Source organism: Athalia rosae, chromosome 4 (genome assembly GCF_917208135.1).
Source record: "Athalia rosae chromosome 4, iyAthRosa1.1, whole genome shotgun sequence".
Lineage (NCBI taxonomy): Eukaryota > Metazoa > Arthropoda > Insecta > Hymenoptera > Athaliidae > Athalia > Athalia rosae.
The window spans coordinates 5995897-6019300 of record NC_064029.1 but is presented as its reverse complement, the minus strand read 5'-3'; the positions used below and the strand labels follow the sequence as shown (position 1 = coordinate 6019300).

At 37.9% G+C, this 23404-nt stretch overlaps 4 protein-coding genes and 2 long non-coding RNA genes across 11 annotated transcripts; 4 read left to right on the top strand and 2 right to left on the bottom strand.

The window, feature by feature from the left end:
• Nucleotides 1-711: 711 nt before the first annotated feature.
• On the top strand, nt 712-6132 carry LOC125500612. The gene is made up of 3 exons (XR_007278000.1): nt 712-1131; nt 5043-5155; nt 6013-6132. It is a non-coding gene; the product is annotated as an uncharacterized LOC125500612 (long non-coding RNA).
• Nucleotides 6133-6605: 473 nt separating this feature from the next.
• Nucleotides 6606-9487, bottom strand: LOC105692667. The gene is made up of 3 exons (XR_007278013.1): nt 9073-9487; nt 6957-7057; nt 6606-6746 (listed from the first exon to the last, which is right to left on the bottom strand). It is a non-coding gene; the product is annotated as an uncharacterized LOC105692667 (long non-coding RNA).
• Nucleotides 9488-10702: 1215 nt separating this feature from the next.
• On the top strand, nt 10703-12088 carry LOC105692654 (ATP synthase subunit delta, mitochondrial). Its single transcript, XM_012411982.3, has 4 exons — nt 10703-10842; nt 11093-11218; nt 11467-11664; nt 11746-12088. Exons 2-4 carry the CDS (start codon nt 11099-11101, stop codon nt 11911-11913), a joined length of 486 nt encoding a protein of 161 aa, XP_012267405.2. The 5' UTR covers nt 10703-10842; nt 11093-11098; the 3' UTR covers nt 11914-12088.
• Nucleotides 12077-15878, bottom strand: LOC105692624 (tryptophan--tRNA ligase, mitochondrial). Of its 4 annotated transcripts, XM_048653942.1 has the most exons (7): nt 15678-15878; nt 15404-15568; nt 15047-15309; nt 14847-14968; nt 14502-14772; nt 14223-14422; nt 12077-12227 (listed from the first exon to the last, which is right to left on the bottom strand). In XM_048653942.1, exons 1-7 carry the CDS (start codon nt 15765-15767, stop codon nt 12223-12225), a joined length of 1116 nt encoding a protein of 371 aa, XP_048509899.1. In that variant the 5' UTR covers nt 15768-15878; the 3' UTR covers nt 12077-12222. The 4 variants fall into 4 exon arrangements, with proteins under 4 accessions (XP_048509899.1, XP_012267367.2, XP_048509900.1 ...); XM_012411944.3 differs by lacking the exon at nt 12077-12227 and having other exon boundaries at nt 14137-14422; XM_048653943.1 differs by lacking the exon at nt 12077-12227 and having other exon boundaries at nt 14137-14422; nt 15709-15853.
• Nucleotides 12205-14190, top strand: LOC105692623 (reticulon-4-interacting protein 1, mitochondrial). The gene is made up of 6 exons (XM_012411943.3): nt 12205-12549; nt 12675-12904; nt 13058-13267; nt 13345-13457; nt 13595-13862; nt 13937-14190. Exons 1-6 carry the CDS (start codon nt 12294-12296, stop codon nt 14042-14044), a joined length of 1185 nt encoding a protein of 394 aa, XP_012267366.2. The 5' UTR covers nt 12205-12293; the 3' UTR covers nt 14045-14190.
• A 123-nt stretch (nt 15879-16001) lies between the features above and the next one.
• On the top strand, nt 16002-22648 carry LOC105692765 (PDZ and LIM domain protein 5). 3 transcript variants are annotated; one of them, XM_012412203.3, is made up of 11 exons: nt 16002-16913; nt 17955-18106; nt 18195-18261; nt 18332-18585; nt 18660-18954; nt 19752-20205; nt 20289-20624; nt 20713-20771; nt 21733-21896; nt 22140-22302; nt 22480-22648. In XM_012412203.3, exons 2-11 carry the CDS (start codon nt 17982-17984, stop codon nt 22534-22536), a joined length of 1974 nt encoding a protein of 657 aa, XP_012267626.2. In that variant the 5' UTR covers nt 16002-16913; nt 17955-17981; the 3' UTR covers nt 22537-22648. The 3 variants fall into 3 exon arrangements, with proteins under 3 accessions (XP_012267626.2, XP_012267621.2, XP_020711815.2); XM_012412198.3 differs by having other exon boundaries at nt 16002-17691; XM_020856156.3 differs by lacking the exons at nt 20713-20771; nt 22140-22302; nt 22480-22648 and having other exon boundaries at nt 16002-17691.
• Nucleotides 22649-23404: the final 756 nt, after the last annotated feature.

Sequence of the window (23404 nt, the reverse complement as noted above, 5' to 3'; positions counted from 1 at the left end):
ACCTACGATAATTCTTCGAGCTCTATTGGATGGATTGTGGAAATCATACTGCGAAAAATTATAGAGTTAGGAAAAATAACAAGAATTTTAGCAGCAAATCTGAAAAAAAATCATGATTGCTCAAAATTAAAATAATGAACAGGTTTTTATTGCTCGATGAATTTTCCGCAACTCCATCATTCTCAAATGAAGCCCGTCCATCATCAGAGTCCTGATCAAAACTGAAAGAAAATAAAATGAAAACTGCGCAAAAAGTTCTGAAAAAATTCCGGCCATCCCAGGGTGAATCCGTGCAACTTTTTACCTCTGTGGCATTTTTTCCTGAACCCCATAGTACTTGAATGACGCTGCAATCTCGAAAACTTGTCTCTGTTCGCAAATAATGAAATAACTGCGGGAAAAAAAATTACAGAAAACTCTCTGGAAGATGAAAACGGAGCTCTCGACACCCCCGTTCAATTTTTCATAGAGAACGTTCACGAAAATTCTTTCCACGGAATATGCGGCAAATTTTCGGTGAGCGAAAGACTTTGGAAAATGGCCTCATCCCACATTGGAAAATTCGTACCGAACTCAAAAAATAACGTAAATTCTTTGAAAAAGTATCGAAATAAAGCCGAATCCATTCGATCAATCTTAAAACGGTCGATTGCGAACGTGCAATTCGATATTTGGTCAGATCGGGGAATCTCGTACGTCGAACCTTCTTTTCCGAAGCAACGTCAGTATAGCCGCGGCAGCCGAAGCGACCTGGTCATCGGGAGCGACTTCGATAGTAGCGCGTACATCGGGCTAAGAATCAGTACGCAGTTACTGCTGTTCTGTTTTGTTGGATTTCCTCCGGTCACGTTTCAAACTTACCTAAAAAAAATCGTAGGATTCTTTTACACGTAAATCCGGTTTCCAGTTCTGATTTAGTGATAACTCGGCAAGTAGTGTTCAGTTTGATCTACATGATTGTAAAAAGTGCTTAACAATCAGTAAATACAGAAAGACCTATATCATCGGGAGTTTCGTGAATTCCGTAACTCGGAAATTTTTCCATGAGCGGTGGTGCGCAGTGTCTTTGTATCGTAAACATCACGCGTCGATGCTCCCGAACGGTCCGCGATTCGTCTCGATGAATTTAAGGTAGGAACGCATAATTTTGATAGATTTTGACTAGGTTTATTTATTTATTCATTCGATGAATAATCGATCAATTATTGATTCGAACAATTAATCGATTGGCTTGATCGCAATGCTTTGAAATTTATGTGTTCATTCATCTATCAATTCAGTCATTGAATTATTCATCTATTCATTCAGTCATAGAGTTATTCATCTACATATTCATTCATCCGTTTCATGAATGATCGATCAATTATTGATTCGAACAATTAAACGATTGGCATGATCACGATGCTTTTGAATTAATGTGTTCGTTCATCTATTCATTCAGTCATAGAGTTAATCATTCGTATATTTATTCATCCATGCCATGAATAATCGATCAATTATTGATTCGGACAATTAATCGATTGGCATGATCACGATTCTTTGAGATTTCTGTGTTCATTCATCTATTCATTCAGTCATAGAGTTAATCATTCTTATATTTATTCATCCATTTCATGCATAATCGATCAATTATTGATTCGAACAATTAATCAATTGGCATGATCGCGATGCTTTGAAATTTATGTGTTCATTCGACTATTCATTTAGTTATTGTGTTATTCATCTATTCATTCAGTCATAGAGTTATTCATCTACATATTCATTCATCCGTTTCATGAATGATCGATCAATTATTGATTCGAACAATTGATCGATTGGCATAATCACGATGCTGCTTTTGAATTCATGTGTTCGTTCAACTATTCATTTAGTAATTGTGTTATTCATCTATTCATTCAGTCATAGAGTTATTCATCTATATATTCATTCGTCCATTTTATGAATGATCGATCAATTATTGATTCGAACAATTGATCAATTGGCATAATCACGATGCTTTTGAATCAATGTGTTCATTCATCTATTCATTCAGTCATAGAGTTGATCATTCGTATATTGATTCATTCATGCCATGAATAATCGATCAATTATTGATTCGGACAATTAATCGATTGGCACGATCACGATTCTTTGAGAATTCTGTGTTCATTCATCTAATCATTCAGTCAGAGAGTTATTCATCTATATATTCATTCATCCATTTCCTGAATAATCGATCAATTATTGATTCGAACAGTTAATCAATTGGCATGATCATGATGCTTCTAAATTCATGTGTTTGTTCATTTATTTATTCATTTATTCAGTTAGTTATGTAGTTATCCATTTATTGAATTAGAAATGTATACATGATGCTTATACATATACTCCTAATATGAAGCAACGGTCGCGTCCATGATAGCGGACGGTTTCGGTAATCGAACAATCAATTATTATCAATAATATGTCCAACTATTTGATAGTTTCGTGGTCCTGTTTGTAATTTTCGAAAGCATTTATCTATTCATCCATCCATTTTGTTAGTTATCTATTTATTCATCTCTCCACGTAGAGCTTACGGCAATCGTGTACGCTTAGATATGCCTGAGCGACGTACAGCGGGCTCGTGGAGTAGAAATTAAAACTTCGCAATCTTTTGCTAAATTTCTACGACTCGCAAACAAAATCCATGACCACAAAAACGTCTTGAAAATTCGAGATTTCATCTTCCAGCGGGCCGCGCTCGAGCGCTCTTGATCTCGTTCGTACTCCTACCGCTGCGCGGCGTAACGCCTTGTGCTCGCCCTACGATTAGCTTTCTCGCACCGAAATCCATATCTAAAAAACATTAGGCGAATGCACTCCGCGCGGAATCCGGTGGCAATATGCGGTTCACCCAATCATAAGGGAAAATTACGTTACTTCTCCCACCACCCAACTTTTACACGTGCGTCAGGCATTGTGACGGCCGGCACGCGCAGGAATTTAAACATAATAAATTTATGACCTTCCAATAGATGATGAGGTGTGAAATCACAGTTTTTTTTAGTCTTGCTTCCATTGTAAACAGGTGCTAGACGAGCTGTCAACACCTGATAAAGATCTTGTTCACACCTCGTAAATCACCCCCCTTGATCCATTCAATCGGCGGCGTCCTTTAGCAGAGATTTTTCCGCGAAATTCTATGTATCCGTTTAAGGAAAGAAATATCTAAAGATTCAGCACATGCTTATATGGCTAAGAGTACACTTTGAAAGTTCAATTCTGTCACGTTCTGCCACACTAAAGCATAGGCGTTTAAATCGGGATCAAAGGCCCCAAGTGCACGGCAAAAAAAATTCAAACAAATTTTTTTCTTTCATGCAGTGCATTGATATACCTTATGAAAGCAAGACCGATAATTTAATAATTGATTTTCGAGCTCAAGATAATTAACACAATTTTTTTGTCCACCTGAAACGTAATGATTTTAACTATATCTTTGTATTAAAACAGTCAGTTTATGGCTCACTCTTATTTTTCACAACGAATACGTCAATTGAGATATCTCGATTGGTTCTAATCTTCATTAATTTTATAGATGAATTAATTTGGCTCCCACATTCGGATTTCTGAGATCAAAACACACAGGAATACATTAAAAAATAATCTTCCTATTCTTGACCCCAGAATCGAAAAAAATTCAAGGCATACCCCTTTGGATTTTTTCGATTTTTGGGCCGAAGATAAAGTATTATCAAAATTGATTGTAAATCACTTTTCCAACGTAATTTGACCTCAGGAATCCGATTCTGAGAGAAAAATTGACCTATCTATAAAATTGGGTGAGTTATCGCAAATTTTTCGCTTTTTCGAGTCAAAAATAAAAAATTGATTTTTTGATGTATCTGTATGTAATTTGAACTCAGGAATCCTAATCAGGAAGAAAACTTGATCTATCTTCAAAATTGACCGAGTTATCCTCATTTTTTCGCATTTTTTGGTACAAATTTGAGGATATCTCGAAGGGAAAAAATTGTAGCTCAATTCGGACAACGGAATCGTATTCCTGAGGTCAAAATACACAAGAAAAGTGCCATACGATCAATTTTTAAAAATAAAAATTTTTGGCCAAAATTTGAAAAAATCGTAAGGGGTACCCCTTGGAAAAATCTCAAATTTTGGCCAAAAATTTGTATTTTTTAAAATTGATCATATGGCAGTTTTCTTATGTATTTTGACCTCAGGAACACGAATCCGTCGGTTAAATCGAGCTATGAATTTTTCCCTTCAAGTTATCCCAATTTTTCTGCTCCAAAAAGCGAAAAATTTGCCATAACTTTTCTAATTTTGTAGATAGATCAATTTAACTTCCTGATCCGAATTTCTGATGTCAAAATACATACTATTAGCATATAAAATGAAATCTTTTTTTTTGCCCCAAAATCGACAAAATTCCAAGGGGTAACCCTTTGGATTTCTTCGATTTTTTGGCCTAAAATGAAGTATTCTGAAAATCAATTGTGGGGGAATTTCCGAATATATTTTGACCCCACGAATACGAATTCGTTGAGTGAGTTCAGCTCAGAATGAGAATAATCGTGAAAAATCAAAAATATCTCGATTGGCTTTATTACTGTAGCCTAATTTGAACGACGTATTCGTGTTCGTTATACAGTCCAACGTAAAAAAAACGTTCTGAAACAATAAGATCGGTTACTTTACCTTTTGCCCCGGAAAAACGCCGAGCCTATGGTCTCAGATATATTACACGTTTCGGGGGGAAAATCTTCGACCGATGAGAGTTTTCATAAATTGGTTCATCTGCTAATAACTTGGCACGGAGATTAGTAAACTGTTTCGTTTCTCTGTTTTTTTCATCATTCCAATTGATCATTACTCAAATTTTATACAAACGATTCTGACCTCAATTATTCGTTTGATGATGATTAATCAAGGAGTACATTAATTCAGAAACAAAGCGGTATATGCATAGTAATCGAACGAATTGTAACCAATCACGAAACATCCGATCGGGGGCCTGTAATTTGGTATATGGTTAACAGAGTACATTCATGTCGCAGGTTTTCCGTCTTGGATTCCACGGCAGTTCAGCTTCGGCCATAGGAACGGCGACACCAGGAGCGACGTCAGTAGCAACGCAGGTCCTCCAGAGCAACGATGGAGAGAGCGAACGGTGAGCAATCTTTCTTACAAAATTTAGTTGAATATTGCCTAATTAGTATTAGTATTTTGATCGCGCTTCCGACTATTCATACTAAAAACAGTCCTTATGAATATGCTCGCCCGGGTCCTGAACAATCCTTTAGAATTCTGGAAGATGACTCTCTAATTGAATCATACGCGTTTCAATCTACTCTTCAGTATTCTGAGCTAATTGATTGATATATTCAATTAATACAAATTAGATATAGCTTTTATTCTTAATCAACTTTCTGTACAAAAGTTTTCTGATTTTTCCGGCCGTTAACGTAGCACTTCTCAAATTGCTCGAGCGACTCTTTCCCATTGTAATTTGATCACGTTTTCTATCATGAGCTCAGCGAAAGGACGTAATGCAAATGCACTCAATGCATCACTTGATAAATTCGACGGGATTTGCGGGAGGGTTTTTCAATGATTCGTTCAATTTCTTCTATTAATGAGATACGGAAAAATTTATTGATCTTATTCGTGGATACAAAAATGATATAAATATAAGTGATTGTTACATCATGTCTTCAATTTTACATGTGATATGAATTGCACCCCCTTGGAAAAGAATACTCCTTATAAAATCAAATCACGTAGTATTACAATTGGGTAATGGAGTTATCAAATTCATGCACCCCTTAATATAATTAAACAGACACGCCACTAAGGCAAGACAATAATTTATTATCGCATTACTTGGTACAATTTATTATAATTCAAACGTCTTATATACTTATATCACTGAATCATAGAACAAGTTATACATTAGGATACATGATAGGTCATACATTAAGTCATGCATTGCATTAACTAATTATTTATTTGTTATTTGTGTTACAGGTCGCAGTTCCCTCCAACGTCATTGACCGGACTTCCCCTGTTCATCAGGGGGAGTCCAGGGACCCGTCCCCTGGGACTGCGCGGCCTCCCACCGCCCCCGGGGTCCCAGGGGACCCAGTCCCCGAGGACATGTCTTCGGGGATGCGGTATCCCCGCTAGAGGGGATGCCATATCCCGAGGGACATGTCCTCGGGAACTGGTCTTCGGGGACACGTGTCCCCCCAGGGACACGTCCCCGGGGATGCGGTATCCCCGCTGGAGGGGATGCCGTGTCCTTGGGGGCGTGGCCTTGGGGGAATACGCGTCCTCGAAAATCCCGGGAAAAGGAGGTCCCAAGCGGACACTTTGTTTTTCGTTTCTCTAGAGAAATCAAGAAAACGAGTGACCGCTTGGGACCTCCTTTTCCCGGGATTTTCGAGGACGCGTATTCCCCCAAGGCCACGCCCCCAAGGACACGGCATCCCCTCCAGCGGGGATACCGCATCCCCGGGGACGTGTCCCTGGGGGGACACGTGTCCCCGAAGACCAGTTCCCGAGGACATGTCCCTCGGGATATGGCATCCCCTCCAGCGGGGATACCGCATCCCCGAAGACATGTCCTCGGGGACTGGGTCCCCTGGGACCCCGGGGGCGGTGGGAGGCCGCGCAGTCCCAGGGGACGGGTCCCTGGACTCCCCCTGATGAACAGGGGAAGTCCAGGGGGTCATAACTGCGGCGACAGCATCTCAGAGTACCTGAAATATACAAAAAGTGCATTAATAATGACGTTATATAAGACTACGTTATCGCCAATATTATATTCCATGTCAATATATTAATTATATGTTATATTATATTATATGTTAATATATTTATACTGCCAATGTGATGTTATAATGTATTGCATTGAATATATTTTCATTTTACACTAACTTATATTATGTCGACTGATGCTTATTGCATACCTGTAAACGAATTGTGCGATGCCATGTAACCTCTGCCTTTCGTGGTTGGAAGTTGTATAAGTACTACGACGAATTAGCGACCATGATGACCAATTGAAAGCCTGAAAAAGATGTCCCGTAAGAAATAAAGTGAAATTGTATATCTGAATCTGAAATATATGAATAAATTTGTTCAAAATATAACAGCGGAGATTATTTCTAAACCTATGATGAATTCCCGAATTCGATAGATAGACGAATTATAGTCTTTGAACACGAGTGTCACCATCCCGCAGTCGACAATGTTACCACTGATGAAGTACTGATGAAAGAGTTCAAGAATGTGTGATTGATTATACCTTATCGTTCGGAATTTCAAGGAAAAAGGATATTCTTAGCACGAAGTTACGACGTCAACTGACTCTACTTTGCATACAAGTGAATAGATGAATAACACAATTACTAAATGAATAGTTAAACGAACACATTAATTCAAAAGCATCGTGATCATGCCAATTGATCAATTGTTCGAATCAATAATTGATCGATTATTCATGGCATGGATGAATAAATATACGAATGATTAACTCTACGACTGAATGAATAGATGAACGAACACATTAATTCAAAAGCATCGTGATCATGCCAATCGATTATTTGTTCCAATCAATAATTGATCGATTATTCATGAAATGGATGAATGAATATATAGATGCATAACTCTATGACTGAATGAATAGATGAATAACGCAATAACTAAATGAATAGTCGAATGAACACATAAATTTCAAAGCATCGCGATCATGCCAATCGTTTAATTGTTCGAATCAATAATTGATCGATCATTCATGAAATGGATGAATGAATATACGAATGAATTACTCTATGACTGAATGAATAGATGAATAACACAATAACTAAATGAATAGTCGAATGAACACATAAATTTCAAAGCATCGCGAACATGCCAATTGATTAATTGTTCGAATCAATAATTGATCGATTATTCATGAAATGGATGAATGAATATATAGATGAATAACTCTATGACTGAATGAATAGATGAATAACGCAATAACTAAATGAATAGTCGAATGAACACATAAATTTCAAAGCATCGCGATCATGCCAATCGTTTAATTGTTCGAATCAATAATTGATCGATCATTCATGAAATGGATGAATGAATATACGAATGAATTCCTCTATGACTGAATGAATAGATGAATGAACACATTGATTCAAAAGCATCGTGATCATGCCAATCGATTATTTGTTCGAATCAATAATTGATCGATCATTCATGAAATGGATGAATGAATATACGAATGAATTACTCTATGACTGAATGAATAGATGAATGAACACATTGATTCAAAAGCATCGTGATCATGCCAATCGATTATTTGTTCGAATCAATAATTGATCGATCATTCATGAAATGGATGAATGAATATACGAATGAATAACTCTATGACTGAATGAATAGATGAATAACACAATAACTAAATGAATAGTCGAATGAACACATAAATTTCAAAGCATCGCGAACATGCCAATTGATTAATTGTTCGAATCAATAATTGATCGATTATTCATGAAATGGATGAATGAATATATAGATGAATAACTCTATGACTGAATGAATAGATGAATAACGCAATAACTAAATGAATAGTCGAATGAACACATAAATTTCAAAGCATCGCGATCATGCCAATCGTTTAATTGTTCGAATCAATAATTGATCGATTATTCATGGCATGGATGAATAAATATACGAATGATTAACTCTATGACTGAATGAATAGATGAACGAACACATTAATTCAAAAGCATCGTGATCATGCCAATCGATTATTTGTTCGAATCAATAATTGATCGATCATTCATGAAATGGATGAATGAATATACGAATGAATAACTCTATGACTGAATGAATAGATAAATAATTCAATGACTGAATTGATAGATGAATGAACACATAAATTTCAAAGCATTGCGATCAAGCCAATCGATTAATTGTTCGAATCAATTATTGATCGATTATTCATCAAATGAATGAATAAATAACTCAATGACTGAATGAATAGATGAATAAACATCGTCAAAATCTATCCAAATTCTGCGTTCCTACCTCAAATTCATCGAGACGAATCGCGGACCGTTCGGGAGCATCGACACGTGATGGTCACGATACAAAGACACTGCGCACCACCGGTCATGGAAAAATTTCCGAGCTACAGAATTCACGAAACTCCCAATGATATAGGTCTTTTTGTATCTACTGATTGTTAAGCACTTTTTACGAACATGTAGATCAAACTGAACACTTCTTCCCGAGTTATCACTAAATCAGAACTGGAAACCGGATTTACATGTAAAAGATTCGTACGATTTTTTTTAAGGTAAGTTTGAAACGTGACCGGAGGAAATCCAACAAAACAGAACAGCAGTAACTGCGTACTGATTCTTAGCCCGATGTACGCGCTACTATCGAAGTCGCTCCCGATGACCAGGTCGCTTCGGCTGCCGCGGCTATACTGACGTTGCTTCGGAAAAGAAGGTTCGACGTACGAGATTCCCCGATCTGACCAAATATCGAATTGCACGTTCGCAATCGACCGTTTTAAGATTGATCGAATGGATTCGGCTTTATTTCGATACTTTTTCACAGAATTTACGTTATTTTTTGAGTTTGGTACGAATTTTCCAATGTGGGATGAGGCCATTTTCCAAAGTCTTTCGCTCACCGAAAATTTGCCGCATATTCCGTGGAAAGAATTTTCGTCAACGTTCTCTATGAAAAATTGAACGGGGGTGTCGAGAGCTCCGTTTTCATCTTCCAGAGAGTTTTCTGTAATTTTTTTTTCCGCCGTTATTTCATTATTTGCAAACAGAGACAAGTTTTCGAGATTGCTGCGTCATTCAGGAACTATGGGGTTCAGGAAAAAATGTCACAGAGGTATAAAGTTGCACGGATTCACCCTGGGATGGCCGGAATTTTTTCAAAACTTTTTGCGCAGTTTTCATTTTATTCTTTCCAGTTTTGATCAGGACTTTGATGATGGAGGGGCTTCATTTGAGAATGATGGAGTTGAGGAAAATTCATCGAGCAATAAAAACCTGTTCATTATTTTAATTTTGATCAATCATGATTTTTTCAAATATTTCACGCTATTGTGACTCGTTACAATCATGGAAGGATAGATGGATTTGTAAATATGAAGCCGCTATGGGCATAATAATGTCCTAACATACATTTCCGACTATTGATCTAGTGATGAACCTCAATTTCTACTGATACACAATTTTTAGTATATTATCCAACACACCCCTTCAACCTGATTCGCCAAATATCCAATACATCATATGCTTGCGTGCAGGCTTTATCATGTGCATGCATGTGAATTTCATCATTCATTCATACCTCGTTACAAACCGGAAGCGATGATGTAGAGCTCGAGAATACCGGCCCCGAAAATGCAAATTTTGGCCAACAATTGATTTGGTATCAGGCGAATAGGGCGGGCAAAGAGGTGTTTCGAATCATCAAGACCGCATGTGCTCATATGCATTTGTATCTCAATATAATTCATCCTTCATTCATTTTTCATCTTTGGCCCAAAATTCGAAAAATCAAAGGCCATCTTGCATAGGACATGCTAATAATCAAAGATCCGGAGGATTCTGCATTCTTATATTTTGATTGTGAAGAAACTTAGATTTTTATTTGCAGTCGGTAAGTGACCACTCAGTTTTTTTATAACGTTGTGTGTAATCCTTTTGAGAGTAGATGGAGACGGTGGCACCGGATGAATAGCAGACAACGCAGGCGCACAGCAGCTTTTCTGTTGTCGGCCGAACTTGGATTTTTACCTTAAATACTAATTCACCTGCTAGTGTCGTAAGTTCAAGTTTATTTTATACCCAATTAGCGGTCCATTGAATTTCATACCTCACTCATATTTCGAGAATACTTGCCAGCTTCTGTCCTCTAATGTCTGAGCTCTGCTGTCCTAACACTCAGCAGACCATTTTACTCTCTTGATTCTATGATGTAACATGCTATACAGTTGGGTTAAATAACGATACGATAGGGCTTTTATCCTGCTGGATCTTGATATTTAATCTACACTTCTATTTCAAAATTGCAGATCGAAATGGCAACCATCTCGCGCACCCTTCGCCCATTCCTAAGGTCAACTCGTAGTCATATCCGAAATTATGCTGAAGCCCTCAGGGATGATCAAATGAAATTCACCTTTGCTGGTGCAAATCAGGTATGAATTTGATCCTGCCCCGAATAATTTTCGTATATCCAACTCCCAGTACTAATTTCAAAAATTCATTTGCCACAGGTCAAGAAATAAGTCATCATTATCAATGTCACATCATTTCATTAGAACAATTCAAAACTTTATCACGTCTAATACACCAAACCACCTCCTAAAAATTACTCATTCAAAATTTTAATAGTTCACAATCTCAGTACCATTAATTTATCAATTATGAATCTTTGCTACTTAAGGTATTTTATGATACACAATCTATCCGCCAAGTTGATGTGCCATCATTTTCTGGAGCTTTTGGTATTCTGCCGAAACACGTACCGACCTTAGCTGTCTTGAAGCCAGGAGTAGTTACTGTTTATGAGGATGATGGCAACGTCAAGAAAGTTTTTGTTTCATCTGGGACCGTTACTATCAATGAAGACTCCAGTGTACAAGTGAGTGTATATTGAATTTAGTTCAAGACAGAATGAGCACATATAAAGAATTTCAATCAAATATCATTCGCATTCTCATAGATTCTAGCAGAAGAAGCCCATGAAGTTGGAAATCTTGACGCCGCAGCAGCCAGAGACATTCTGTCCAAGGCTCAACAAGAATTGAACTCCGCTTCCTCAGAAAAAGACAAAGCTGCAGCTGCAATCGCTGTAGAAGTTGCTGAAGCTCTTGTGCAAGCAGCTCAATAAAAATGAAAACGAAAAACCACAGTGATGAATGAGTTCACATCATATTTAAAAGATAGAGTTAGAAATGATAATAATCCATACGAGATTTAATTTATTGTAGCTGTTTGTTATTAAACCTCTGTACAATAAATCAAATATTTGTATGAATAAAACTACCACAGTTGTTGATATAAAACAGCATTTGGTTGTCATCATCGATTACCACCATAATATTGGTGGGGTCAGCTGGGTCGAAATTTAGTAAATATTTCACACCGTAAGTGCATTGATCAACGTATTGGTATTTGGCAGCAGAGTGCATTTCGGTTCCTAACCTGCAAATTTTCAACAACAGTGAATAGCCCCCCGTATTAGATTACGGGAAAGTTAAAATTATTACGATGTTAGCCATAAAATCGGCTGTGATACGTGCAAAATCGATTTCGCGGGGTTCGCAAATACGTTACTTGTCACAGCTGTCAACAAAATATAAAGAAAATCATGAGGAAAAGATGCAAGCCTGGCAAATACATTCGTACGAAGGATTGGCAAATCTCAAACTATCAGATGTCAGAATTCCCATTATAAAAAAACCTAACGACGTCCTGATAAAAATTGAAGCCGCCAGTGTAAATCCAATTGATTTAGCTGTATCTCGTACGTAGTTTAAAAATATTTGCATCCTGCATTTTTACATACTTGGTTTATAAACATGCAATGAGTCTTTGCAAATTTTTATTATAAACTGGGTGCATAAAGCGTTTGCTAATTGCATTCTCCAGGGGGCTATGGTGCAACTATTCTGAATGCGATGCGTAAAATGAACGCTTTAAAAGATGACTTTGATGTGATTGAATTCCCTTTGACACTTGGGCGAGACTTTTCAGGGATAGTTATATCTAAGGGGCATAGTATAGGAGATCGATTAACATTGGGTGACAAAGTATGGGGAGTAATTCCTGTTGAGCAACAAGGATGTCATGCTGAGTATGTTGTCGTGGATGGTAATTTGGTGAGAATCAAATAAAATTTAAATTTCAGGAGATGGCCTTATCTAGGAAATATCAAAGCTATGTGCTCTAAATATTCGAAATTTCAATTAGCGCACATAATTTCTATTAACAATTGAATTTTCACTATAATGCTGGATTCAATATTTGCTAAGGTAAATCACCGACCAACCAATTTATCGCACCTTGAAGCCTCCAGCATTTTGTATGCTGGTCTCACTGCATGGTCGGCCTTATGGATCACGGGAGGCTTGTGGTTAAAAACCAATGTACCCACAACTTATAATAAAAGAGTACTTGTTCTGGGTGGATCTGGTGGTGTCGGTACCTTAGCAATTCAATTATTGAAAGCTTGGAATATGCAGGTTCAAAAGTCTTAACTATCTAAAATAATAATTTCACAGAGCTCTAACAGTAGACTACACATTCAAAATATTCTTAGGTGGTAACAACTTGTAGCACTGATGCAGTTGAGCTTGTAGAAGGATTAGGAGCACATGTTGTTGTTGACTACAATGACCAGAATGCAGAATCACAAATCTTGGAGGAAGGGCCGTATGTATAGAAAAACCTTGCATTATGGGAGAACGAATCTTGGATTTAGGCAGATCTAGGAAGCAACTAATTTTGCTCTGATCGCGATCAATCACTATATGTTCTAACTCTTCAATTGATAACTGAAAATATTTCAGGTACGATATAATTTTGGATTGTTGCAACCAAGGAATAGATGTGATCAGAGCTAAAGGCTATCCACACAATACTTTCATAACTTTGAACTCGCCATTATTGAGAAACATTGATGAATATGGATGGGTGGCAGGTTCAATGAAAAATATCGGGGAATTGATTAAATATAATGTTCCCATGATTGAAAATAAATCTTTCGTGAAATGGGCAGTTTTTGTTCCATCTCAGACGGGAATCAATGTGATCCAAAAATTTGTAGAGTCAGGAAAGGTATATTTAGTTGACTCCTACACTCTATGACAAATTATTCAAATTTGAATTCGTATCCATCAAATTTCTTATAGATTCGACCAGTAATTGAAAAGGTTTATCCTTTCTCTGATTTACCTGAAGCTTATGGAAGAATGGAGAAAGGCCACCTCCGTGGTAAAGTCGTGATTGAAATGAAATAGACTGTGTAATATAATACGATCTGTACAGAATCCCTGGAATTTGTTTTCGAATTCATTGAGAATTATTGGAAAGAACTTATTTCATCCACAAATGATTTGTAATATTTTATTTACAATAAATATTTCGTTTCTCAAAACAACTAAAAGCTATTTTCTATTTTTTCCAGTCGGTTATTACCTCTGTCCACTAGTAAGTTATCACCGAATCCGACTTTGTCTCTGACCTCATGCCAACAATCAATAGCGAGGTTCCTCGCTCTCTCGCCACCTTTTCTCAATACTTCTTCCAAATATTGAGGTTCCTTTCGTAAATCAAGTAGTCGATTACGAATAGGACTCAATTTTTCTATAAGAACGTCTGCCACTACCATTTTGTACCTGAAAAATTACATAATTTGGTCAAAGATCGAGCAACTATTTTTTTCACTAACATAAGATGGGGACCAAAGTTACACACTGTGCTGTTTCCAACCCTTCAGCATCTTTGCAAATCTGATGGTGACTTTTTCCACTGAGTAAAGAGTGGATATTGATTAAGTTTGCTACACCTGGTCTTTCCACTGGGGCATAAGTGACTTCAGATGTAAAATCGGTTATAGCTTTTTTTATTTTTCTCAACAGAACCTTTGGTTCATCAGTCAATTCTATTCTGCTTTTGTGATCAGTATCAGATTTTGACATTTTCTTTGTTGTATCTCGCAATGATTTTATTCTAGCACTGCTATCGTCTGGAATTATAATTGTCATCCAACATATCAGATAGAAAACCAATAATTCACCCTCTTACAGTACATTAACTGACCATTTATCATCGCATGTGGTATAGGAAACGTTTCGCCGAATCTATTATTAAATAGTTTCGCTAAATGCTGAGCTAGCTGTAAATGTTGTAGCTGATCTTCACCTACAGGTACATGGGTCGATCTAAAATTCAATGATTAGCGGGTCTAGAAAAACCAAATATTCCCTGACAAAAATCTGGACGGCGAATAAAGTAATTACTTGTAAAGAAGAATATCAGCAGACTGCAATACGGGATAAATATATAGTCCGAGAGGTATGTCTTTAACTTTAGCACTCTTCTCTTTAAACTGAGGCAATTGACCAAGACGAGGCATGGTTGTTAAACAGCCTAGGACCCAGCACAGTTCAGCATGCATAGGCACAGTTGATTGTTGAAATAAGATGCTCTTTTCAGGATCTATACCACATGCTAATAAAGTAGCAGTTATTTCAAGAATATTATTTTTCAGTTCTTTCGGATCCTAAAAGTGAAAGGGCAAGATACAGTGTAAGAATTATCCAGAATCATATCGGAGCCTTAAAATTGTTGACTCCTATATCAACAGAGATATTCACTTGTGGTAAGGTGATGGAATGCATATCTACGATACTATAAAGTACATCATGATTCGAATTCTGCAAATCGACCCATCTTTGTATTGCACCGAGGTAGTTTCCTAGATGGACAGCGCCGGTCGGTTGAATTCCAGAAAAGATTCTTTGCGGATATGAGAGTTCGGTCTACAATGTAAGATCCATAATACGTCAGGTGATGTTTTCAATTGGATTCTTTGGAAACATCACCGAGATATCATCTTCTACTTAACCTCGGTAACACAAGATACCATACCGTATCACTGAAAGATCTGATTCCTACATACTTCTCAGGATTCAATACTTTCAGGTTCCTAATAAATGATCTGGAATTTCTGAACATCATGAAAAGAGTTTTTTTTCGTCGAAGTTGTTTAACAACGAATTAATGGTTAGCTTCACTTCACTGCACCCAATACATACTATTTTGACTTTCGCGCAAATACTGTTTGCATATAATCATCATGCATATCAGTTGGCCCTACCATGCATGTGACTGATGTACGTACTAATCTTCAGTCAATGCCATGCATAACTTGTATGTACTAATGGTAAAAATAATACCTACAGACGCGACTATCGATAAAATACCCAGCACCTATATATTGGTTTCTGAAGCATGAATGGAATGTAGGTAGATTTGAATTTGAAAAAAGTACAGTTTTGCTGCAACTCATAATCTAGCAATACGAAAGAACAACAAGAACTATGATATTCATTGAAGTCTTTATTCATTCTACCAGCAAATTGAACCCACAATTCAAGAAATTAATATTATCTCTAGATCTCGCCTGAACTTATTCAATTATACATCCTATCTACGATTTACGGTGGTAAAATAATTGTATAATTTACATAGAAAAACGTTTGGTCAAACCAAGTAGAATATCAGTACTCAAGAACAGAAAGTTTTCAACCAAATCAGCTAAACAAAATCTCTATTAAATTATAAGCTTTTCATATACAATGATAACAGCAATAGTTTCGCTGGAAATAAAGTGCTGCAGAAAAAATTACTGCAAGTGTTCGTTCATATCCAAGAAGAATTGCAAGAAAATTATACAACTTTGTTTTTAGTGAAAATATTAATCAATAAATCGACAATCGAACAAATAATTTGGTCTTTAGTAAAGGAATTCTGATAGACATTTTCTTGCTTTAAGAATTTTCGATTGCTCGCTAATTGTAAGAGGCCTGATGCACTCTGGCCCGTTAGTAAAGGAGTAATGAAATCGAGGCTTGATCTAAATCGATCAGCTGCAGCAGTCGGGGACCCGCGGGTGGGTGGGTATTTGCAGCGAGCGATTGATTGCCTTTGGAGCTTTGGCAAAGCTTGCACTGACACCATTTCGTTAAGAACCTCTAACGCAACCGCAGAGAAGAGCTGTAATCCGTATAACTTTGTTCCATTCCATTTGGTGAACGAACTTTGCCAAATGCTGCACTGAGACGTGCACCGCGAGCTACAGGTCAATCCCCGTCCCTTTCGCTGGCAAGTATCTTGACCAATATTTAATCACGTCATCAGAACGACAAATAAAAAAAATCAAAAGAACAAACACAAAAGAAATTTTCCTCCGTTATATTTACGAACGTATATAGATCATCATCGACGTCGTCACTTCCGCATTTGTAACACAGATTCGTCAGGTACCTAAAGATCACCAAATGACTAACGCGCTGCAGGTCTCTGCTCCGGGGCTCAAATAATTACTACCTATGACATCATCATTAGCGGGATTAATTGCTTCTGTAATGTGAACCGGTACTCGATGAGAAAAAGTGCAACGCGTTCATTCAACGTATTCACGAATCTGCCCATCGTTCGATTTTCTCAAAAAATCCTTGCATTTTCAATTTTCGGTGTTTCAATGTGAACGATATTATGGATCGATGGAATTTGTGTTACGTGAACAGAAGCCTGCATTAAAAAGTGGAAATATGATGTAGTCGATTACTAATTAGTTTAGATTACGATTTAACCGTGAATGTACCGATAATATAATTAATCTGTTAATAGATTATGCAGACACAATGTGATCTAAAGTTACGTAACATTCGGTTTGGCGATTTTTTTTTGATTTCCTCTTTTTATTTTATTATTTTTTTTCTTTCGTAGTCACTAGTTATAGACCGTACATATGCCTGTGCTTTTTTAGATGTAGATTAAAATGGCAGTTGACATAAAGTTTACAAAATTCGACAACACATCATGGGGCTTTCGTCTGGCGGGTGGCAGCGACTTCCCACAACCGTTAACGGTCATTAAAGTATGTACTTCAACAGAGTAATATTCAAAGATAATATTCCTTGCGAATTTTCAGTTTTTCCTCACCTTCATTGCTTCTCCACCAAAACTCTCGTCCCCTGCACTATGGGTGGCTCGAGCATTAACTATAATAGATTTTTCTACGGCATGCAGTTCAAGGACCGTGTGTGCAGGTTGCAACGGATGTTTCGAATTGAGATCCGTTTCGTCAGAGAGACTTGGAGCTGACGAAGATGAGATGTATTGGTATTTTTTAATTCGCAGGTGGCAGAAGGTGGCATTGCAGAGCGCATGGGCCTTAGAGTTGGAGATGTTGTTGTCAGATTGAATGATGAGCCTATCAGTAGTTACACCCATGGGAAAGCACACGAGGCCCTCATATTAGCGGGAAATAATTTTGTCCTCGGCGTCAACAGGTACAACGTCTTAACGTCCCGATTCAACGAGAACTTACAACTGACGAGAGATTGTTCGGAATTTTATTTTTATTTTATGTTTTTTTAGAACTGAGGAGCCAGAGAAAATCGTCGAAGCGATTGAACAGGAAAATATCGTCCCCTATAATATCCCCGTAAGTTTCTATCGACTTCAACATGATGAGGTTCACAACATTAGTTTACACTTTCTGATACGAATTACAGCTCGAAGAATTGCCCCCTGTTTATTCCCCCGAACCACCAAAAGAATTGACGCCTGTACCGATCTGCGTCACCATGGAAGAAAATCAGGAATCGCCTGAAACGGAAAATCCCATGGACCCCGACGAGGAGGCCCTTCTGAACAAACCAACCGATGCAAACAGCGATCCTGTAGCTAATAAAAATATGACGGACGAGGAAATAGCCGTGATGATCCTAGAAGAGGAGGAGTTGTTGCCCGATCAAGGAGTACTAGGGTAAAATAAACCTCAGGCCGTTTTTCATCGTGACTTATTTCGGAACATCGAAATTCATGGTGATCAATTCTCAGGGTGAACTTCAAAAAACTCAGACCTCGAGCCCCGTTGCTAAAGGATTCGAAGGTTTTTGAGGAGCTACAAAAAATCGCGACTGCAGATCCTCCGCAGGTTCAGGAATTGAAGAGGTCCACAACTTTTCTTCAGAAACCCCAGCGGCCTCCGCCTGTAAAAAAAGAAGTACATGACGAACCCAAGGCGGAGCCATATCGCGTGATCATCAAAAAGCAACAGAAAAAAAGCGTCACCGAAATGCTTGCGGAAAAGGGCCTTCTTGGGCCGCTCACCCCAGAGGAAGTGCGATCTCAGGTAAAAAATGCGCGGTGATAAAGATTCAGGACATCAAGATTCGAGAACGTCTGCGTTCCTACTAGGATTCACATCTCAAGTTCCGTCACGCAAGACTTATTTTCGTCTTTCATGAGTACCACCTTCTTTAGCTCGCAGTAATTATCAAAAGATTTCATGAGAAATACCTATCTTTACATTCGTCTCATTATTTCCAATTCGCAAATTTATCGATGAGGCAGATATTATGAAAGAAAAAATTCTTCATGCAGCTTCTAGTTTGTATGAATGGAATATTCATACCGATATCGGTGATGCAAGAATTGCTATAGATCGTGAAATCAACTCAAAATGCATACATGAAAATCATTCGTTCGTTGTTTTACAGCATGATTCACAACTGTCTATATAACTATCATTATACTTCGCAATTCGTTGTAGTAATATTAAGGATGATATTCGAAGCATGTGTGTCGATTATACCTATACGTGTGTATTTTTAGCGACGCGATATTTTAAGGTGTAAATATTTGACCTACACGAAACAATCTAGAGATAATAAAATCACATCCAATTCATATAACGTCGCCTAAGTTCGATGCATCAGCGTGTTCAAATTGCATGTAGCATAGTGACGGAATCTACATGAAAATAATCAACGAAACTGTTGCGTGAAAATATCTTCGAAAAAGTTCACTCAATATTTTCACCTTACCGGTAAGATTCATAGTGTGTAGAAATTTAAGTGAAAAAAAGGTGGGATCCCTCGTAAACCTTCGCGAATAAAAATCAACTGACGACTGTTTAATTAACTCTAGAAAAATACTCCGACGCCGACACCGACTGCGACACCGGAGCCTCGAATTTGCACATCAGAAGAAGAGTCCTCGAGGCCAGGCTCAAAACTTGAATCCGTTGATGAAATCATCGAGAAATATACCGAAGAAGAGATCGGTTGCAATGGAAATGATGCGGTAGAAGAAGTATCCACAGAAATTGAGGACATAACGCGTGAAACTGAAACTTCGGTACCCATTGAAGAGGTAGAGGCCGTTCCGATATTTGACAAAGAAAAGGTAAAGGAACTTGTCACGACCGAATTGAGCCTTGAAAAGCAATTGGAGAACGTTCAGAGCCAACTGCTTGCGCTCAAACAATTACCCAGTGAAATCGAAAGCCATTTAAGAATCGTTTCGGAGCAGTTATATAAAATAATGGAACTTAGCGGAGTGCAAAGAAGTGACAGCCTGAGCTGCAGTCTTCGAGGGTCGGGTAAAAAGAGAAGACAATTGATTATAAAAATTTACGAGTATTCGCCACGAAATTTTCACGTGATTTGTTTTTCTTTCTTTTAGATCAGCAACAGTCTGAATGTGTTAAAGTCGTTGAAGTGCGCGAAGACAATTCTGAGCAAATGGAAGACGATCAGAATACAAATAACGGCGTTGAGGAATTGAGCACCGAACACGAGGACGAAAATAGAGATGGTTATCAAAGCGGAAACGAAAAGACGAGCACAGCGCCTTCAGAATCTGGAGATATGTCAAAAAGTGCCGAATTGATAGACGAGTCCGTAACACGTGAGATTGAAATCCAAGTGATACCTCCGGATGACAGGGTAAAAAAAATCGTCGAAACTTACGAGGCTCAAGTCATAAGATCGAGAGATGCGAGCCCGGCTTTATCAGACAGTAAGTACCATTCCAAATCTGTAGATTTTGAAATTAGATAAACAAAAAAAAAAAAAATGGACAGACTTTCTAACAAATACCGTTATAGGGAGCTTTAAACCAGATCCGAATTTGTCACCAAAAGACCAAGTTATACAAGAATTACAGGTATAATATTACTGTATGTGGAAAGAATTAGTTTATCCCGAAGTATCTCTCCTCTGTTTCGATCGTTTTCCACTCTAATGTCTGTCATAATTCGAATGCCTTCAATTACCTTTCAAGTAAAGATTATACCGACGCGATAAGTCAGCCTCCAAATTTCTTATCTCTTTACGAAAAGGAACAAGCTTTGACTCCAGCGAGATTTGGAGTCCGACTGACGACACAATTAGCATGAATCAACGGGCGGTCAAACCAAATATTGCCCAACCCTGTAATAACGTAATCTAAAGTGTACTTGAGAGTTCCATCTGTGGTGTTTTCTTTTCACTCTTCATGACTTTTTTTTGGTTTTTCTTAATGTATACTCGCAATGACCACGTCTTCAAACGTTACTTGTAGACGTGGAAATGGAAAATTTTTAAGAATCTTCACCCTAATGGCCGAAATAATTTGCATTTTTATGTCACCCTTTTCACTGAAATGAATGAACCTGAAAACGCACAATCTCCAGCTAAGTAATTTGGCATAGAATGCCTCGTATATAAATTCACTTCTAGGTGGGAATTTAGTTGAGTTTAATCGTTTGGAATAAATTTGAAAAATGATTAACTCGGTAGTTATTGCGGTGAGAATAAATGAATTGCTCTTGCAGTCTAGCTCGGAAGTCGTCACACTGCAAGGTAACCCTGGAGTGTCACCTTCGCCGTGATTAATAAAACAATGAACTACGACTACCGTTTCACGCGATAAATGTACACATAGTAAACCACTTATAATCGTGGCAGGGTCGCGTGTCAGACGCATTAAAACAAACTAACTTAATAAACGTATTTCATACGCACGCGTTTTAGTGTATAAGTAAAATAACGTGGATACATCCTCCGTTCTCGTTAAATGTGCCACCCCTGAAGCACTGATTAAACTTTTCAAAATATCAATGAACACGAATAATAACTAATTTCAGCAAAAACAAGGGAGGAAACACTCGAAAGATCTCTGGCCCCAGCCTAAACAAGTCGAACAAACTTACGGAAGAAGATGGAAATGTCCGAATGATTTTTTCAATGACGAAATGATCGCAGAGGTTTTATCCTCCCAAGCTGAAGTTATACACGGCAAAGCGCTTGGGTGAGCTATTTAAAGAGTAGCTCGTATATTCGAGTATTACTATGACATAACGGTATTTTTGTCCTGTGCTCCCGCTGTAATTTAAGAGCAAAAATGAAACTAGTGCACAATTTTTAATACACGGAATGGTCGTCGACTGATCACCGCCTCGTTTCTGAATCGCAGATATTGCCGCGACTCCGTTCATTCGTTTTGATAATTAGCGACCGCTTATTCCTATTTATAATAAATTTTCTCACGCAGAATAAACTTCAAAAAGTACGAGAAAACTGCCCTGCCGAATTTCGACCACCTGATGAATTCTTCGGCGTACAAGATGATCCACAAGATGGAAAAAGAGCCTCAAAAGGGTATTCCGGTTCGACCAGCCAAGGTTCCTGCAGCGGAAGATATCCTGGAACGAGTCGTGAGCGCATTTCCTTTATTTTTTTTCATTTCATTTTCATTTTCACTTTTCTACGTACGCAGACTCCGTACTGCTAGTCATCCTTTTCCACAGTTTCCTCTGTACAGTACAGTACAGTTTTTTTCTACTTGAGCCTTCGTTTCATTTTTTCATGTATCTTACTTTCATCTCTTGCAGAAATCACCAGCATCCAGCTTGGCGGATGATCAGAGCGCTCAGAGCATCGATCACTAGTATGAAGGAAAATCTATCAAATCAAAATGAAAAGTACATATTTATGATAAATTAAGTTCACGGAATTGTAACTATAATACCAATACTTGAATAATAATGATATCAAAACTTATCGTCAGAGGTTTAAATTCATTTACATTTACCGCACTACTTGATAATGAAAGGACAACTTCACTTGGATGACTGGAGTTTCAAAAATGGAATTCAAAAGGACTTTTCATAATTTCACAGGAGCCAACAAGAGTCAGAGAAAATATTTTATTATAACCGAGAAAGTTAAAGGGCTGCCTTTTTTTTCAAGTCAATTTTATTGGACAGAAAATTTTCGAAGCGTCTATACAAAATAACAGCATACGACGTTGGCCTGAACTCGCCGTGGTAAACCGCAATTTCCCGGTTTTCATTTACCACAAATCTATAAGCGATGTTACGTCACGTCTCGAGCTGTCTTTCGAATCGGTCTGCAAGCTCAGATTTTCAAGTGACAGCAAACGATCAGACAAACTGATCTCTCGAAAGTAAATCAAGGTGCCCAGCAGCTGTAGGTGCAGAGTATAATATACGTGTTTAACGGACTAAACGAAAGACCGTTCGAGCGTGGAAAAACGACTATTTTTAACAACGAACGCCAGCCGCTTCGATCGTAATAATGCCAAACTCTCCACGAAGCTTAAAACTTGCATTGATAGGAGTTAGTTGACGCTCGCCAGTCTATAAAAACTACTATATTTAAACTCTAAAGATTCCAGGCACAGCGCAGGGCGCTCCTGCAACGCCCTTGATTCACCATCGTAAGCTTCCATACTCCTGAACTCCGTCGTAAACCAAAGGCGAACGTGCGAGCAAGGGGAAACTACAGCATGCCTTT

Coding starts and splice junctions, on each gene's coding strand:
- LOC105692654 (XM_012411982.3), top strand. CDS start 11,099: ATGGCAACCATCTCGCGCACCCTTCGCCCATTCCTAAGGTCAACTCGT. Junction 11,219..11,466: donor CCTTTGCTGGTGCAAATCAG/GTATGAATTTGA, acceptor TTGCTACTTAAG/GTATTTTATGATACACAATC. Junction 11,665..11,745: donor ATGAAGACTCCAGTGTACAA/GTGAGTGTATAT, acceptor GCATTCTCATAG/ATTCTAGCAGAAGAAGCCCA.
- LOC105692623 (XM_012411943.3), top strand. CDS start 12,294: ATGTTAGCCATAAAATCGGCTGTGATACGTGCAAAATCGATTTCGCGG. Junction 13,268..13,344: donor TGAAAGCTTGGAATATGCAG/GTTCAAAAGTCT, acceptor AAATATTCTTAG/GTGGTAACAACTTGTAGCAC. Junction 13,458..13,594: donor CAAATCTTGGAGGAAGGGCC/GTATGTATAGAA, acceptor AAAATATTTCAG/GTACGATATAATTTTGGATT.
- LOC105692624 (XM_012411944.3), bottom strand. CDS start 15,767: ATGATGTTCAGAAATTCCAGATCATTTATTAGGAACCTGAAAGTATTG. Junction 15,569..15,677: donor TCAGATCTTTCAGTGATACG/GTATGGTATCTT, acceptor CTTACATTGTAG/ACCGAACTCTCATATCCGCA. Junction 14,773..14,846: donor ACCACATGCGATGATAAATG/GTCAGTTAATGT, acceptor TTATAATTCCAG/ACGATAGCAGTGCTAGAATA.
- LOC105692765 (XM_012412198.3), top strand. CDS start 17,593: ATGGCAGTTGACATAAAGTTTACAAAATTCGACAACACATCATGGGGC. Junction 18,107..18,194: donor TTTGTCCTCGGCGTCAACAG/GTACAACGTCTT, acceptor ATGTTTTTTTAG/AACTGAGGAGCCAGAGAAAA. Junction 18,955..19,751: donor CAGAGGAAGTGCGATCTCAG/GTAAAAAATGCG, acceptor AATTAACTCTAG/AAAAATACTCCGACGCCGAC.